Below are 18554 nucleotides of genomic sequence, written 5' to 3' on the forward strand. Positions count from 1 at the left end.
AATTATATTTTTTCTCTATAATTTTTTAAAAGACCTCTCTTCATTATTTTCCGCCGCTTTTCATTTCGTCATACTTTCGCCATAAAGGAAAAAATCATTTATATAAAAGAAATGTTGTGTGAGAGATGTCAAAATTAATTTATAATATAACAATTTTTTTTAAGGTAACATTAAGAAATTACGCATTTTCCCCGCCTTTTCGATTACCTTGCGCTAATCTTGCACTCTTTTTCGTTCTCAATATTAACTGCTAAAGGAATTATCAAATACACAACTATACTGCTAAAATAAACGGTACTACTTCTGATAGTAACAGCTTAACGCGAACGATCGAGTTAATATACGTTCAATGAAAAAATACAGAAAATAAAGAAAATACAAGCAAGATAAATAAATCTAACAGAAGCAAACAGTTTCTGTACAGCCTCATTTCGTAATAGTTACACGAGCGAATCATTGAGCTGGCTTTATTTATTTTTCCTCGAGTCAATTAAACTTTCATAAAATATTTTTTTTCTTACGGTAAATAAAAGATCAATTTTTGATATAGCGTAAGCATAGTACATACAACCATTTTGAGTCTATAAAGAGTCTATAAGTTCGTGAAGTGTGACTGTTTATATATAAATATGACCGTAAATATAAAATAACAGCTTTTAAATAATGAATCTTACATCACCAATACAGATAAAGCCTCGATAATAGATTCCGACTGTCATCTCTGATCTCTTAAGTGGGAAAACGCTCGTGCGATTATCGACATTGGGATCGTTAGATGTCAGACGGTCATTATACGAATCATAGAAAACGTCTCTCGTAAAAGTATGTACAATTCTGGTTCGAATCGTTTTATATATTCAGGACATCTTATTAGACAGTTCCGCTTCACGCTCTTTAATTGTTTATCGAGATACAATGCTGAACGAGCTAGTTTGTTCATAATGCAGCTGATACATGAACGATAAAACTCTTCTTTATAGGGGTCGGGCGAATAATGACGGGTAATACGATTATTGGAACGGGTATATTGCGTAATAAGCCGCGGGAAGTACAATAGCTCTCACGTGAGTAGCGTATCGTCTAATTCCTCTATTTTGCCCTCCGGTTGAGAGAGCACTTTACGCAACACTTTGCTGACCACGTCGGACAGAGACTCCCTTGCGCCAGCATCCAAGAAAGCCATGCAGCGCTGAAAGATGACAACATGAAGAAAGAATTAATTACATGGGAGAGAGGATGCAATCACCTCACAAAAATTAAATAAACCGTTTTAGAAAAGAAACCGATTGGGAGATAGCAACTAACCTGATGTTCTTCTTCGCCTTGCCTCAGCCGAAGCACCGCGATAAGTGCGAGCTCGCTGTTCGCCTTGACATATCCGTTCTTCTCTTTTGTACCGTTCACCAACATCGGCAAGAGGGCTCTGAGCAGTTCGGGTGACATATTTTCAGGTGGTATGTTACGCGCAAGATGAATGCAAACTCGAGCGAGCAATTGCTTCACGTCGTTGCTGTTATTATTCATCGACTGAAAGTTGCAGCAATTGTTAAGGTCTAACATTGGTTTAACATTATAAAATATTATTATCCCGCTTGACATGTAAATGTTTCATGCTGCGCCTCTTTAAATATCACGAGCAATCTATTCGAGTCTCAAATAGACGTGACAAATGTACTTCTAGAGCTTACCCTCACAAAAGGCGACAAAATTTGCTGCGGTATTGGCAGCGATTCGTTCATAAGATACTGAAATAAGTATCCACAGGCTCGTACGCCGTTCATGACAATCTGCACCCTGTCCGCAGCCAAATATGAGAGTATCACCGCACAAACACGATCCTTTTCCTTAGGATTATATACCGTGGTAGGTGATTCTTTCAATACTACGAAAAGCGCAGCCGATCGTCCATGCCTTAGCACCCAGTCAGCATTGGTATCGTTACCTAATCGAATATAAATAATTTTTGTAAGTGCCGTATATTAATTATTTGAGCCTTACTTCTTACTTCTTCATGAACTTACATAAGAGGTGATCGTTAAATGCGATCGCTAAGTGTTCCGGGGTTAACCATCGCAAAAGAGCGCCGAAACAACCAGCGACCGCGTTCCTCGTTACATCATCCGGATGACTAAGCATACTGCTGAGCGTTGCGAATACTTGTTTCTTCATCGGTTCGGTCATTTTGTCGCCAGCGGGGGTCAGTACACCTCTGAGAGCTTGCAGCATCGTTTCCCTGTTCCAAATAATATAAAATTCTTGTAATGCGTTCCAAAACTCGAAAAAAGTATCTGTAGATTCATAAAGATTACCTTATTGCTGGATCATCTCCTGTTTTGATACCAGTGTGAAGTTCAGTAAACAAGGGATCGACACGTGTATGAATGACAATCAGATTGCTAAGAGCATAAGCTGCTTTCAATCTGACTTGTCGATTGCTGTCATTCAACGCCCTCAAGAATGTAGTTTGCAATTGCGGCAAGAATTGTTTCAGCATAACGCCAACCTATAAACAAGATAAATCAATAATTTCGAACCGGAAGAACTTTTGCGACTTGGACGTTGAATGTCTTATGTGCAAACATTTCTTCTTTTTATTCGCAAATCGCATAATAATATAAAGCCTAAAATTCTGACAAAAACTATAGGTTTCACGCATGATGCGCATAATGCATTATTTATCCTTGTTTAACATTTGGTGAACAACAAGAATAAATAATCCATTATTATGCGTAAAACGGAACGCATCCATTATCTTTTAATTTTGTACGAACCTTTCCAAGTAATATAGCAAGCGTCTCGAGAACGGCCGCCTTAACACTCCAGTTGAAACGATCACCGAGAATTCGGATAAGCGGACCAGTAATATGCACTACGCTCGGTTGCAATGCAGCCGCGCTGGACAATTTTATAACTTCTCCTAGTCCTTGAGCTGCGTGCTCCTTTGCTTCCGGCAAACCGTTCAGTATGGCCTCCCTGAAGATCGGTAGGATAGGCGTGATTCCCTTGGGAAGGCAGAATCCGGGTAACAAGTCCTGGCCTTTCAAGTCGGATACTGCGAACCGAACGGCTTGCCTAATGTCCTGTACGTGCGCTATCTGCTGTTCAGATGACAGAGTCTGCAAGAAGTACAACGGTTAAAAGCAAACAATTAATATTAATGTTAATATTACTTTAAGAATTCTCAGGATATAAATTATTTTCAACGTTTCTTCTCACACGTTCCTTTATAGATAATATTGATCTTGGCATCCGTGTTATCGCGAGTCATTTCCATTCTTACCTTGGTGACAGCTGTGAGCGCCTCCCAGCTCATTTGCAACACGTCCCTGTCCTCGTCGGTGAACAAATGAATCAAACCCCTGAGCAATTGCGGGACATACTGGCTGTAATCGGCGCGAGTGTCGCGACAGAATGCGCAAAGTAACGTCGCGGCGCTACGCCGTTTCGATAGATCTTCGGCTCTCGTTGCCTCCATCAGCTGATCCATCACAGTCCTGACGCCTACTTCATCGGTGACGGAAAGAACAACAGCCTGACAATATTCTAACTCCTGCAGTTCGTTCGCCGTTCCTTGAGCACTGGAAAGAGCAGTGAGTAATGCTGGTAAGATCCTATGGAGGAACCTTGTCAATGCTTCACCTGCCACACTAGCCAGTATCGACAGTGCTTTCGTGTTAACTGGCGGCGAGGCTAATTGCGGGACTAGATACGGCAGTACAACGCGCGACTTGATCGCCATCACTTGGCGTAAACCGTCCAAAGTGTTTTCCGCCTCCGCCGGGTCAGGCGAGTTCAATTGCGTCAACATCGCCGGCAATATATCGTCGAGGGCGCGAACGCCCACCGTGGAATGCAAGCCGTCGAAAGTCTTAGCAGCCGCCTGACGGACTTCCGGCAACGGGTCGCACAACGCTTTTCTGAAATAGTACGACTCTTTTATTTAAACGCTTGATCACGTGTTTCGATCGACATTTTCATAAAACGATTGTACTCACCTCACCGTTGGCACGAGACTGATGACGAAGGTCAGCACCATATCTTTGTTGGTGCTTGCCATAATTTCCGACAGGCCTATGCACACACCTTGGCGCTGATCCGCCTGGTCACTCTGCAAACCTTTCTCCAAGATCGGTATGATCTCTGGCAACACTCGCTCTCCCAATTTCCGAACGAGATCGCCCAACGTCCGAGCGGCCACCTGCCTCTTATCGTAACTCGTACTCGCCAAACATCCCAGCAAAAGAGTGAACAGCGTTGGTAATATTTCTCGTAGCGTTCTCGGCGTATTCGTGACCACTACTTTCCAGACATGTAGAGCTGCTTGACGTACCATGAGAGCCACGTCAGACCGACCCATGTATAAGCCAGCCAACACACGATTCCGTCTCTCTGCACCCAAGGCATTTATAATGGCATAATGCGATTGTTCTGTACCAAAGTTGTCATCCTCGCTCGCAGTTTCGGTCGACATCTTGCCCGATACACCGGAGATCCTGTAAAGCAAATCGCCCAACAGTTGCACAGACGAGTATCGAATACGCCAGTTGTCGTCGAAGAGGCCCTTCTCCAGCTCCGGTAATAACAGCATTATTGCCGAGTCGGCGTAAAGAGTGACGATACGTTGTCCCGCCCTCAATGCGGTCTCCCGCACGTATTCGTTCTCGTCGGCCAACGCCTTCAGGATGGGGTTGATGATCTGTCCTATGTACGGAGTGAATTCCGTAGTGAACGCGCTCGGCATGTATATAAACATCATGATGTATCCGTCCTTCACGTGGGGAGCGATGTCGGTTCTCTCCGCGGTGCTGATGATCTCCGGCATGAGCTTGTGAAGCTTCTCGACACCCAGTCCGCGCACCACCTCGGAGAGACCCTGGGCGGCGCCGGATCTGTCGACGCTGCTGGTCTCGGAGGTCAGCGTTTGCATCAGCCAAGGTAAGAGATCCTCGAAGCTGGACTCGCCCATTCCTCGCACCATCGCTCCCAGCGCTCTCGCCGATACGCTGCGTACCTCGGGCACTGGATCGAGCAAACTTGTTTTCAAACCCGGGATAATAGTCGGCAGATACGGAGTCAGGTCTTTCTGATCCGTTAAGGAGTACATATTGCCGATGATTTGCGCGGCCATTTTTCTCGTCTCCGTAGAACGATCGAGGAAGGCGCGCTGCACAACGGGCATGATCAAAGCTAACGAGGGAGCATCGATGAAGTGTACAAATTGCGTATCCAGTAACGTTTGCAGGCAAGTAGCGGTTTTGTGCGAGGGATCCTGTAGGGCTTTCAGCAACACCGGCACAATGGCTTGAATCTCCGGGTTACGGATGACGCTTCCAATAACCTTGAGCGCCTCCGCGCCGGCTTCTTGCACCTTCGTGTGGGAATCACTAAGTACTTCTATCAGTTTGGGGACGATACTCGGTAGGCAGCTGCTTAACTGTTTCGGTGCGCAGTACGCCATAGCGCCAAGTAACTCGACAGATCCTGAAAATAAGGTGAATGAATTTTTAATCTCAGTTTAACGTGTCTTCTGTTTTATTTTCAAGATAAATAATAATATCGTTCCTTAATTGTACTAGAGCATCGTCCAGCAATTAGGAAATCGAGAAAATAATCATTATGCTGGATACATCTCAGTGCCAAAACTATCAAGCAAAAGATTCGGATTTGATTTTTAGAATTGCGATCCTGCATACATACAACTTTTGGAATTTTAAATGAAAAAATATCTAACTGTAATAGAAAGTATCTGAAATATAAACTTCATCCTAAGATAATTGAGGATAAACAAATTGTGATACTGCATCTCTTTGGATGTAACAGGAAACTTATTGAGCAGCCTAACAATAACTAAACAATAATAAATAAATTTAAAAATGAAGCTCGGTCCTTCAATAAAGAATTTACAATTCTTTTTCATAAAAATTGCAAAAATAAAATCGGGAAGAGGCCAAGGTACATATACGATTCCTTTTCTTCAAAAGACTGCACCATTGCCATCGACGAAGTCTCATGCATAAAAATACAAAAATAATAAAGGCTACACAAAAAGTTAATAAAATCTAGTTATGCGAGATTAATTCTACAATAGAAAAATACTTTTAGTTTATTTACTACCAGAACGAATGTGACGAGTTTAATTACCTGTTTTCGTTCTCCACGAGTCCTCTTCCAGAGCCGCCAGTAGACTTGGCAGAACGAGTTTAACGCCATGGGCAGAAAGTTTGCTCATAACTACTCTGGCAGTGTCGTCGGTAGCGGTTCTCACGTACTGGCTCGAGTCGCCGAAGCACAACAGCAAATGCGGTAATACGTGAACGATGTAGGGCTCAAACAATCTACCGAGCATTGTGCACAACATCTCGAACGCGAACAGTGCACCTTCGCGGTGCCTGTAATTCTTCTTGTCTTGGATAGCGTTGGTCAGTTTGCTCATGATGTCCAGTTGCTTCAACGCGAGAATTCCCATACCTTTGATGAGCCCGGCCAGTCCGTACGCCGCGCCTTTACGCTCCCCGTACTTGTCCGACTTGAGCAATTGGTCCATTAGATTATCCACGATCTTCGGTGCGTCCTCCTTGATGGCATCCGTTAGATGCGGGAGACAATTGGCCACGGCCTCCTGCACCTGTTGCGACGGCGTGGAGAGCGCCGCGATGAGGCGCATCACGATGGGCTTGATTCGCGGGTCGTTCTTATCCAGATGCCTCGCCAGGGATCCCATGAGGATCACCACCGACTGCTTGATCGAGTCGAAACTGCCAATCTTCGGCGCCTTGTCCATGAAGTCTTCGAAAACCGGCAGCAGTGACGCGATGTTTGCGCTACCGTGAAGATCGACCGCCGCGACGGCGGCCGTGAGCATCTCGGTGCGTACGGACTGATTCCGATCGCCGAGCCCGGTCATGACGAAGAACTGGATGAGCCGGTGTATCGTTTCGGCGGTAAGAAGCGGCGCTATTTGAGCGAGGGCGAGCGCTACCCCGCGTCGCGGGCCCCACGTGTCGATAGGCTGCTCAATAACGCGGCCGAAATCGTTCAGCTTTGGCGGGATCATGGCCAGTTTCTCCTGATACAATTGCAACAAGTTGTCCAACACGATCGGCGTCAGATGCGGCACGTTGGCCAAGCTCTGGGCTAGAGCGTGCGCAGCCGCTTGTTGTACCGGTTCGACCGGATGAGCGATATCCTGGATCAGCTCCTCGCAGAGGGTCTCCGCTTCCGCGATAAAATCAGCCGCGTTCCACAGCTCGTTAGCGAGGATTTTGTTTTCGTCATTCACGTCGAACCGAGCGATCCACACTCTCCTGGTGAGTCTGTTGAGTTGATCCTGATCCTCCTTCTGGGACGGGAAGGCCTGACGTATCACCGTCAGTCCTCGAAGAGCCGCGTCTCTCACGGTCGACAAAGAATTCTGTAATGCGCCGATCAACGAGTCTATGTCCTCGCTGGTGGCGATCGCCGCACCCGGTTGACCGCTACCGGACTGCGCAACGTCCAGCAAGGTCGCTACCGCATGAGACTGCACTCGGCTTGTGGTAGTCTCCATAAGCTCGATGAGCAAGTCGAACATTTGCTTGCGCGGCAAAAGTCTGGGATGTCTGAGGTCTTTCAAATCGGTGGTACTACCTCTCTGTTTGGCGTGTTCCTGAATCAATTGCAGTCCCTGTATGATCATGCCCTCGTCCTTATACGATGTCAGAGTCTTCTTTATGAAAGGAAAAACGTAACAGAACGCGGGCGCCGTGAATAGCTCTTTCTTCTTGATCGTCACCGCGTGTATAAGATTCAACGTTCTTTTAACCGCCACGTCTAGATTTTCCTCTTCCCAGGCTTGGTCCAGATCACACTGCGGCTGCAATTGCCGCAGCGTAACGTGAGCAATAAGGTCCCCTAGAATCGCACCGTTATCCATCGTCACCGTTTGCCGAAGAGATATGTAAAGCTCCGACATCTCGGGTGCTGCCAGGGGAGAACCTAGATTCTTCAAAATGGGTGGTAGAAGGTCCTTTAAGTACAAAGACAGCTCTTGCCGATTGCCGCGTATTGAGCACGCCACTAAGGATACAGTATTATCTATCTTGGCTTTCAACTCGGTTAATCTCTTGCGAATACCATTCTCCTTCGCGATCTGCGCCTTTATAGTTTCCTCTTGTTTAGGCGTCAACTTCGGTTCCTTTATTTTACCCTCTCTCTTCCGTTTCTCGTATAACTCGCGCCGCAGTTGAAGCTCCTCTTGCTGCTCCTTGAACGAGTAGACTTTACTTTCTCTCTTCATATTCATAGAACTGAGGATATCGTTCTCGTCGTTAACGGGCAATACGCTCTTATCGTAGAGCTCTCCCTCGGGAGTGAGATACGTGAAATATTCGTCCTTGGTAACTCGTAGGATCTCCGGATCGTCAAGCTTACTTGTCACGTTTGATACTAGCGCGGGTAGAAAAGCGTCCGGTGCGAGGGACACGATTTTTATAAGCGCATTTTCATAGCTCGGCACCGGTTTATAATTCTGGATTAACATCTTCCTCACCTCGTTGCTGTAGGTACGTAAGAAATCCTTTGGTACGAGATTGTAGTTCTTGGCGATCTTGAACCATAAGTTTGGCACGGCTTTGAGCAGCGCCGGATGATGAGATGGAAGCAGAGCATCTCTGGTCATTTGAAAGGTATGTGCTTCGAATAAGAAAGAACCTGAACATATGGCGAATAATCCATCGGCGAGACACCTGCCAGTAATCTCTCCCATTGAGGTTTCTTCCTTATTCTCTTTATCCGATTCCGACTTGATCTTAACATTTTCCAAAAATTTGTTGAATTCCGTTAACAATGCCTGCGCCGGCCCGTACGTACTCAAACCGGTCACGATTTTCTTGACCAACGGGAAACACCGTTGTCTCGTCACGGAATTTGGGGCAGTGGCGCAAGACACGATTGCTCGATGAATCCCAGTTAGAGCTTTCTCGTTCAGTTTGTCGGAAAATTCAGTGATAAGACGTTCGCAGAGTAACATAAGATGGTACAAAATATCGTCGCTACAGGTCGACAAGAATTTTTCGGAAAAGAATATTTGCTCGTCTATCGCGTTCCACAGCACGCTCTGCTTGTCATTCTCCACTTGGTCAGCTAAGACGAATTTCAGCAGCAAATACGAAGCGACCAGGCCTTCGGTTACCGCTGTTGGTTGCGCGCATTGCTGCGTAGCTCTGGTTATCGCCTGCGCGAGGATCGGTGCTATTATTCCCGAGTACGAGGCGGCGGGAATCGAGAAGAACAGCTTAATGTAGGCGGTACGCACTGCGGCGGTCGACGTTTTCGCCGCCATACCTTTCTTGAAGGCGTCGACGACGATTTTTGGTACATTAGACGAGAATTTCCTGGACCACAGTGCCATCATTTCGAGAGCGTGTATCAGCGTCTTCTCGTGGACCTCGGTCTCGAGCACCTTGACGAAATGCTCGCAGGCCGTCTCGGCTAATTTCTGCACGCTATTGCCCGAAGCCACGTTGTAGCTGAGATTGCCGGCACCTTGCAGCACGGAGATCTTATGAGTCGCGACCGTGAGTTTGCCCTCCGATCCGTGAAACACCGCGAATACGGATGACAGCAACATTTCCAAAGCCGTCGTATCGGAGCATTGTAGAGCGAGTTTGCGGCACGCCTCAACCGCCTCATCCCGCACCAAATCCTCCTTAGAATGTAGATTGGCAAATAATCCTTTACTTATCTCTTGGCTATATTGGCTCAGGTCGAGATTCAACCCGTTTAAAATGTGACCGACTGATTCGATTATAATCTCTGGATTTCGCAACATAGCTTTTTGTAAAGCGGGAAGTAATTGAGTTTTGAATTCCTCGTGAGTCAATCTCCGAAGAAGTGGCACAGCTGCATCAACTACGTACAAATCCGGTTTCTTCTTACAGCTAATCGTCACTTTTATAAAAATGTCTATCATATTTGCCTGAAATTTACAAAAATACACATACATAAATACACATATAGATATTTGTACATATATTACATTTAGAAATTATAATGTGCTACTCTTATCTCGCTCACCTTCAATTGTTCCACCAAATCATCTCTTTTCGTCGCAACTAAATATCTCATAAGTAAACTGGCCAGAATAATTATACCGTTTCCAAGCTCCAATTTTGTTAAATGTCCGACATAAGTCTCTATGTTTGCAATAGCGACCCATTCATGCGCGAGCAACGTATACACCTTGTTGGCAAGTTTCTTATCTGCGGACGCTAAAGCCGCAGCAGATAAATTTGCCTGTGCCTCAATGAGCTTTCCTAAATATTCATCCATTTGAGTTATATGACGTTCGTTATATCCATGGAAAATAAGTAAAGTTGACCACTTCAATGCGATATACGCGGTTAAAGCAGTGTTCAAGCTACAAAAAAAAGCATTGTTAGAAAAATGTTATTTATACGTAAATAGCTAAAGTATAGAAAATTAATTCCAGATTCGACCTACGTCGCAACCACATTCTTATGCCAGGTAGCTTGCTCTGAAATTACAGTTGTCATATGTTTGATGGTAGCCTCTGGTTGCTGCTTAATTAGTTCCACAATTAGGCTTCTCACGTAGGACTGAGAAGCGCTATCCTTGTATCTATGTAAGGTAAGTGATACCACCTTACAGATCCCATTAACAATTTTGTCATTGATGCCTGTAATGAATAATGAATCTCATATGTGAATAATTTATATAGCCTAATAAACATAATTTAATGGCATCAGTATTTTTGGGTAAACGTGTGACAATATTTTTGCCTAAAGTCAATCGAATCATATATACAGAATTTTGTTATAATTATTTTATTAAGATCCGTTTCAGGGATAGATTTAATATCAGAGATAAAAGATTCATCTGTACATATTTAAATGTTTTCAAGTTGTAGTCATTTTCGTGAGTTCAATGATTTAAGTAGTTCTACATACATAATGAATAAGAGATTTTTATTCATTTCCTAGACAAAGAATTGAACGTGCTATTGTGCTGCACAGAGATGTTAAATCGATTTCTGAACTAGGAATCTTTATAAAATATTCTGCATATTATTTCAAGAATATAAAATTTTACATGTGTGTGTGCCTATTTCTAAGTCAAACATAACAAATAAAATAAAAATTTGATTTTAAAATTACAGAAAGAAAATTCTATATAATAGAGAGAAATAAATCACTTGAAATCTTCAATTTTAAACTGCAATATTTTTCATTGATATCATCAAATTATATCAATCAACATCGAATTACGTGATTAATGTGAGAAAATTTAAATAAAAATATATAGCATAACATAAACAAATCCAAAGTAATATTTATATATATTTAAAGTAATATTTATATACATATACAAATATATATTAATTTATCTTCATATGTATCATACAGAAAATAATAGTTATAACAAATTACTTGAATGCGTGTTATGTAATTTTCACAAAAATATATCAGATATGTTTAATAATAAAATTATTTTAAAACTCTATTGGCATAGTCAAATTGAATCACATAGAAAATAATATAGTTATAATAAATTACTCAATTAAAATATATTGAACATATATTTTAAATATATTTGCTACGTATATTATGTAATTTTCACAAAAATGTGTTAATATGTCTTTGAAAATGTTCAATGGAAATATTTTAATACCCCGTTAGCGTAGTCAAACTGAATCGCATAGAAAGCAACACAGTTACAACAAATTACTTCATTAAAATATATTAAACATATTTTTTTAATATTTGCTACATATATTGTGTAATTTTCACAAAAACGTGTCAATATATCTTTGAAAATGTTCGATGGAAATATCTTAAAACCCCGTTAGCGTGGTCAAACTGAATCGCATAGAAAGCAACACAGTTACAGCAAATTATTCCATTAAAATCTATTAAACATATTTAATTAGATAAACATTTGCCACCTGTGCCAGGTAATTTTCACAGAAAAATGTCAGATATTTTCGACAGCGCTCAAGGGAAATATTTTTGACCTTAAAACCTCATTGGCGTTATGGAAACCTCTGTTGGTGCACAACATAATTTATATATAATCTTTCAGATAGATCATAAATTATGACAGATCAGAACCAAGACTGAGAGGGAGACAGATACTTAGTAAAACAATTAAAAGACAATATTGTAAATAAACGACTCTGGACTGTTCTAAACAATAAGCTTGTGACAGTTTTTGCCAAAACTGTGCACGAGTGTCGCGGAGACAAATCACGTCGGTGCTCCGAAAACTGATCGGTTCCCCCTCTCGCCCTCCTTATTTTTATAACGCCGTCACCCCGGCCGCGCGTAAGAGCGTCGCTTATCTCTCATCAAAAAATAATACGTGTCCGTCCCGCGATCATCCTTACCGGGATTTGACAATACGCTGGCGACATTTTGCAGAATCTCACGCCGCTCCTTCTTGCTGGCGGTCTGAACTCGATTTGGCAGGTCCTTCAAAGCTTTTGCTAGCTACAACAAAACACATCGATTTATAATAACGCGACGGTTTACGGAGTAACGCGAGAATTTTCTTCGCATTCCACGTGACTCGCTCACCTCGACATCCGCCATTTCTTCAAAAGCCGGAATGATCGTATAAAGCGCCGCTCTTCACCGCGGGCACGCAGTTTGTGCAGAGTATAGAGCGTGTGATTAGAGAACTCGGATTACTCGGAACGGGCGACCTTGCCGGTTGCCCTCCCCCCCCCCCCCCCTTGTCACGTTTCAGCACGTTTCGAGAACGTATATTTACAAATAGCTGAACTAGCAGAGAACACACGGGTTTTTCTTCTATTTTATTTCTATTTTATTTAATAAGCCTTTAATTGATGAACGCATGTATTTTTCAACGAATGCCAGTCTGCGTATTGCCGTAATGACAAAATGCATCGTTTAACAAACTTGAAAAATGTGTATATACTCGAAAAAAGAAATTTTCGAGTATATATGTATATAGCGTCGAGTTGGTCGAGCGTCAACGTGAAAAGGCACCTTTACGGTTAAAGGCTCACTACGCCTATTGTGGACTTACCTTTAGTGCCTTTAGTGTGCATCAGTTAGGTTAGGAAGCTCTTCGAGAAAGAACGAACCTATGTAGTATAGAAATAGAAGCTGTTCAATCGTCGTATACATTTGTCTTTTTCTATTTCGATTCGAGGCCTACAGTCAACAGTCATCCTGACATTCCTGACATTGATGTCTAGCCGAGTATATTCAATCTGTAAAACTGGTAGCCTGACAGTTGACGAAAAAACAGTGCAACGAAGAGGCATTTTTTAGCGTATTCCTCTTTTTTTCCTCCAATTTGAATTACACGTATCCCACGCACTATCACGAAGCGTCATAAATTTCGTGGAAACTATCAAAATTGTCACGTACGATAAAGGAGAGAGATACGTGTACGTTCGTCGAATAAAAAGGTCTACGCAGCGATACCCCTTTCGTAAAAACAATGTACTTTTAAAGAATGAACTTCTGTCCATCCTGACGTGGAAATGAGGAGCCCGATCCAGACATCAGTTTCTCGCAAAGTACAGTCGATTATTGTCGCATCCTCGTAACCGTTGCTCCATGCAAAATGCAATGTAAAATCAATGATCTGCCCGACGAGCTGTTGGAGTACATCCTGAGCTTGATACCGCCTTACAGAGATCTCCAGGAGTGCAGGCTCGTTTGCAAAAGATGGTACCGCGCTACTAAAAGTACATACACGTTTCTTTTACATTATTCCTTACACGCTTGTTTGTATGTTCAACGTGTAGATACGTTATGCACGTATGTTGGTGCAAATTCTCAATATACTAATAATTTATCTCGTTTATTTAGACGTGATAGAACACAATGAAGCTCACTTTCAAAAGTCCGTCGCCTTTGGATCTTTGCTGTGGAACTCGTTGCCGTCTATGCATTGGATATCCACCATTGGAAAGAGACACTCGCATTCTGCCTGTATATACGATAATTCCATGTACGTCTTTGGTGGCTGCACAGCTACATGGACGACATTCAACGATTTATGGCAGCTAGATTTGGGCACGAGGACGTGGGTCAGGCCGATCACCATGGGAAACTATCCGTCGCCTAAAGCTTGTGCTACTATGCTTTATTATAAGAAAAGTTTGATTTTGTTCGGAGGCTGGTCTCATCCGTCACCATATCCGTTGCATCAGGTAACTATTCAAGAAACTGACCAGCTTCAGTTTTAAGATATTGTCTAAGCATATTGTAAAATTAGATACTATATAAGAGCATTCTTTAACTAAATTTATATAATCAAATCATGATCTGTGGAAGATAAATAGCCGAACTGTAATGTTACAAAAAAGTTTTGTTACAAATTATATTATTTATAACTTGTATTACTTACTTTTATTTACAATTTTTTGTATTATAATAATTAAAAATATATAGATGCATATATATAGGTTGAAATACGTGGTATGACGGAATGATTTTATGGCTCAAAATAATAGAATAAATGTTTCAATATAGCCTTGTTTTCGAGAAAAGGGACTTTGAAAGTTAATAAAATATGCGTGTATTGTATAATAAAATATATTACAAGAGATAATTTTTTTTTTTTCAGCAATGGAAATTATTTAATGAATTACATGTATACTCTATAAAATCGAATAAGTGGACTGCTATAAACACATTAGAAACTCCACCGCCAACATCCGCACATTCTGCGACAATACATAGGAACTTAATGGTCGTTTTTGGCGGAGTCTGCAATGGATATAATAGGTATATTTTTGTAAAATTATCTCTACACGCGTACAGAAACAAAACATGTACATATATTTATGCATCATATTGTTTGTTTTATAGCTCCAATGATGTATGGTGCTTAAATTTGGACTCGTATACCTGGCACAAGCAAAGTACATCAAATTTGAAGCCGCAGCCACGTTACGGCCAGTCGCAAATTGAACTTGGGGAGAAGCATCTACTTGTGCTTGGTATTATTAATTATTCTTAAGATTATATCTTGATTAAGATAAAATTTCCATTTATTAATGTCAGAATACATATAATTAAATATTTATATGCTTGTGTGTGGGAAATATATAGGAGGTTGCACAGGACCAAATGCTGCTATGAATGATGCTTGGTTGTTAACGATGGAAGGTGTGTCTTGGACGTGGAGGAAAATTAATATGCACAATACAGAGTGGGCGCCAACACATATTTGGTGTCATCAAGCTTGTAAGGTAGTAGCTAATTTAGTTTAGAAAAAAAAAACCGCAAGTTTGTTGAATATAATTAGACTACGTATACAGAGTGTCTCTGGAAAGTGACAACAAACTTAAAAGGGTTAGATTGGTTTGACGCCTAGCGCTTTAAGGAACCGTCGTCGGATACGAATTATTTAACAAAAGTTGTTCAGTTTGATCACATCAATGACTCTTTTAAGTTTATTGCCATTTTTTGGAAACACCCTGTACATTGCTAGATCTTAATACTTATAATACTATTATTTGCATAGGTGGGAAATTATATTATTGTACTTAGCAAAAATAGACGTCAAACCAAGCCAAGTGATATGAGTATCTCATTGAAAAAGGTTGCCTGTCAAAGGAGTACTTCATCACGTTTGTGCGAGTCAAATCTTTTGCCTGAAAGGTCTGTTGCAATTATAATGATATTTATAAACACAGCATTGTTATAAAGAGAGTCACGATCGACAAATGATTGTAAAAGGACTTTACTGTTATCATTAATCAATTGAATTTTTTTAGGCAGGGAAGCGTATCTACTGTGGACAAAGATGAAAATATAAATGGACGGCACGGAGCGTTCTCCAGGTCACATTCGCAAAATGCACACGCTTCATCACAAGCGTCCAGTATTCCAAAAACAATACCATTTTACAGTGATAATACTCTGAGCATGGCCGCATTTCGCGATCAACCTCTGCGTGGTAATTCGAACACGAACAGACAACGTCAGTTAGAATCACTAAGGAGGATGGAAGAGAAAATTCGAAATAAGAAGACACAGCTGACGAAAGTATCCAAAAAAGCTGAGAACACATTGTCGATATTTGTATTGGATATTACCAATGTTCTTTCGGATGACTGCAACGCTTTGTGGATTCCCTTAAAGCAAAACGATCATTCGGGGCCTGATGAGAGAATTCTGTATTCTCTTGTAATGGGAAGGGGAGAACTGATAGTTTTTGGAGGTATTCGTAAAGAACATACAACATTAGGCCACACCGAGGTAGACGATTCTGTAGTGTATAATGATCTCCATTTTATAAATCCACCTCGATATGTTATTTAATATTGAAAAGCAATTAAAAAAATAGTATATTATTTTATGTTATTACTACGATTTTGTTCAAAGATTTTATTTTTATTCTACATAATCTAAATATAAATGTATAATATTAAATGTAGAAAAAATGATAAGAAACATATGTTGATTATATTTATATGAAATCAATTTACATAATTTGCCTTTAAACTTTAAATATGTTTATTAAAAGATATGAGGAACTCTAAATATATGTACAAAAAATATGGCAAAAATAATAAAAATGAAAAATAAAACTAAACAATATTATGAGCCTTTATTATATAGAGTTTAAAAGTTATTTATTAATTGTATATATAATTATATATTTGTTTGATTTGTATGTATGGTTCATATTTCAGAAATGGTAAATGCATAATGCTTTGCAAATATTTTACGAGATTTAAAAAAATGGATTTAATAATAAAAATCAGTACGTTTTACGGCAAGATTATATATAGTTGCATTTGGAAATAAATGAGTTATAAAAATTTAATAAAATATTAATAAAAGTTGTAATTTTTAATGTTTTTTATATTTTGGCTGTCAGATTTTAATAAATTTAATAAATAATAAAAAAAAAGATAAAAAATAAAAAATAGATTAATTTAGAAAAATCTCACTAAAAAATTCGCATAAAATTCTGGTTTATTATCTTTTACTCCTTTGAGATTGGTGGTATTATCTACAATTTAAGATTATTCAAAATTATTTAAGATTTGTAAAACAAACTGACGAAAGTAAAATGTTTGATCTCAATAATTTAATATTCTAATGAATACACAGCGTCCACTGGAACATCTGGTATTCGATTGCGGATGCGTTTTATGCGAAGCCATGCACGATTTCAAATTTTTTCCAAATTTGCCAAAAGTTGAATGTAACCTGCGTCATTTCTATTTAAAGTGAGTAAAAAGTGAGTGATATAACGCTGTTGAAATGTATCTTACGGGGTGACGTGTGGCTCCGTGCGAGAGTCATCAATTCGTAATGGGCAGGTTCCAGGTTCGAATCCAACCATAGTCAATCCCCGTATACCTCAATTTTACAGGAGGTAAATTGGAAGATCGCATGAATAAATGTTGCTGATGATGAAATCATCAGAGCCTCGATTATATTTAATTTATGTTAATTTAATTTAGCATAAATTCCGCTTTACAAAAATATATCACTCTAAGTGATGTCTAAGTGAATAAAATACAGAATGGGAAATTCATTGCTCTCAAGATGTATGTACGAAGGTGACGAAGCGCTTTGGTCTAACAGAGCAATAGCGATAGCTATACAAGTTTATTATTATCACAAATATTCATGTGTCGTATAATGCAAAGGTGATAAAAAAAGGTGATATCTGGTGCAGATACATGGACATGGCAGAGAAACTCGGTAGATATATGAAAAGATTCTAATAGAAATCATGGATGATACTATCATACAGAAAATGGAATATGTGTTTACAATTTGCAGAACTCGTAAATATTAAATAGGAGAAATTAGTTAGTTAAATAATAATTGGGAGTTTATCTATCTTTCTTTCCCGAATTTGTGATTTCCGTTTCTGCACATCGTAAACATGTTTCCCCTTAGTATTGTCATCATTCAGGTTCACTCTGTAGCCTTTTCATATATCTGCCGAGTTTCTGGCACACCGTGTATCTTTTTTTGTTTACACCTTTTAACATCGGTAATTTCCATGCAAGAAAAATTCATGCAATTTTACAGTTCTGTTTATACTTAAATTCTTTATATTCTCAATATTATAAATATATATTTTTTATATCGATTGGAAATTATTTCATATTTTGATCGAAAGATATAATATAACAAATAACAAATGTAAATTTCTTTTATACATATAGAAATTTTGAAATTATATGGATAAACTGGATTAGTAGAGAGGAATAAAGGATGAGAGAGATGTATCGGTGAAAACATATTACATTAAATTGAATGTTTCTTCCGAACAGTATATTGATCGTCATACGTTCATATATTAATTCAGACATAACAAGTTTTTGTAAATCATATTTTTTCTTTTATATAGCTTTGTATAAGAAATACATATAAATTTGTAATAAATGGAAATTGTTTATTATTATTGTAATTATTATTTTTATAAATATATATCCTCTTTATTAATAATCTTCTAATATCTAAGTAATTAGGTGGTAAAAAAAGAACTCTCTCTGTGAATCGCTGTGGTCAATCATAAGCAGGATGGGATTGCGCGCTCTCAAA

At 39.9% G+C, this 18554-nt stretch overlaps 2 protein-coding genes across 2 annotated transcripts; one reads left to right on the forward strand and one right to left on the reverse strand.

Annotated features, from left to right (window-relative positions):
* Positions 1-119: 119 nt before the first annotated feature.
* Positions 120-12650, reverse strand: LOC112462626 (eIF-2-alpha kinase activator GCN1-like). Its single transcript, XM_025028514.1, has 13 exons — positions 12573-12650; positions 12383-12485; positions 10480-10675; positions 10054-10396; positions 6142-9955; positions 3996-5481; positions 3281-3917; positions 2772-3116; positions 2310-2503; positions 2022-2233; positions 1689-1942; positions 1306-1527; positions 120-1189 (listed from the first exon to the last, which is right to left on the reverse strand). Exons 1-13 carry the CDS (start codon positions 12585-12587, stop codon positions 1061-1063), a joined length of 7950 nt encoding a protein of 2649 aa, XP_024884282.1. The 5' UTR covers positions 12588-12650; the 3' UTR covers positions 120-1060.
* Positions 12651-13082: 432 nt separating this feature from the next.
* LOC112462636 (F-box only protein 42-like) lies at positions 13083-16366 on the forward strand. The gene is made up of 7 exons (XM_025028525.1): positions 13083-13717; positions 13842-14185; positions 14602-14762; positions 14847-14977; positions 15090-15229; positions 15505-15641; positions 15758-16366. Exons 1-7 carry the CDS (start codon positions 13594-13596, stop codon positions 16302-16304), a joined length of 1584 nt encoding a protein of 527 aa, XP_024884293.1. The 5' UTR covers positions 13083-13593; the 3' UTR covers positions 16305-16366.
* The last annotated feature ends 2188 nt before the right edge of the window (positions 16367-18554 follow it).

The sequence above is a fragment of the Temnothorax curvispinosus genome, unplaced genomic scaffold (assembly GCF_003070985.1).
Source record: "Temnothorax curvispinosus isolate PA1 unplaced genomic scaffold, ASM307098v1 QBEX01001334.1, whole genome shotgun sequence".
Classification (NCBI taxonomy): Eukaryota; Metazoa; Arthropoda; class Insecta; order Hymenoptera; family Formicidae; genus Temnothorax; species Temnothorax curvispinosus.

Coding starts and splice junctions, on each gene's coding strand:
- LOC112462626 (XM_025028514.1), bottom strand. Junction 10,397..10,479: donor CATAAGAATGTGGTTGCGAC/GTAGGTCGAATC, acceptor TTTTTTTTGTAG/CTTGAACACTGCTTTAACCG. Junction 9,956..10,053: donor ATTTGGTGGAACAATTGAAG/GTGAGCGAGATA, acceptor TGTAAATTTCAG/GCAAATATGATAGACATTTT.
- LOC112462636 (XM_025028525.1), top strand. CDS start 13,594: ATGCAATGTAAAATCAATGATCTGCCCGACGAGCTGTTGGAGTACATC. Junction 14,763..14,846: donor GTCTGCAATGGATATAATAG/GTATATTTTTGT, acceptor TTTGTTTTATAG/CTCCAATGATGTATGGTGCT. Junction 15,642..15,757: donor TCAAATCTTTTGCCTGAAAG/GTCTGTTGCAAT, acceptor GAATTTTTTTAG/GCAGGGAAGCGTATCTACTG.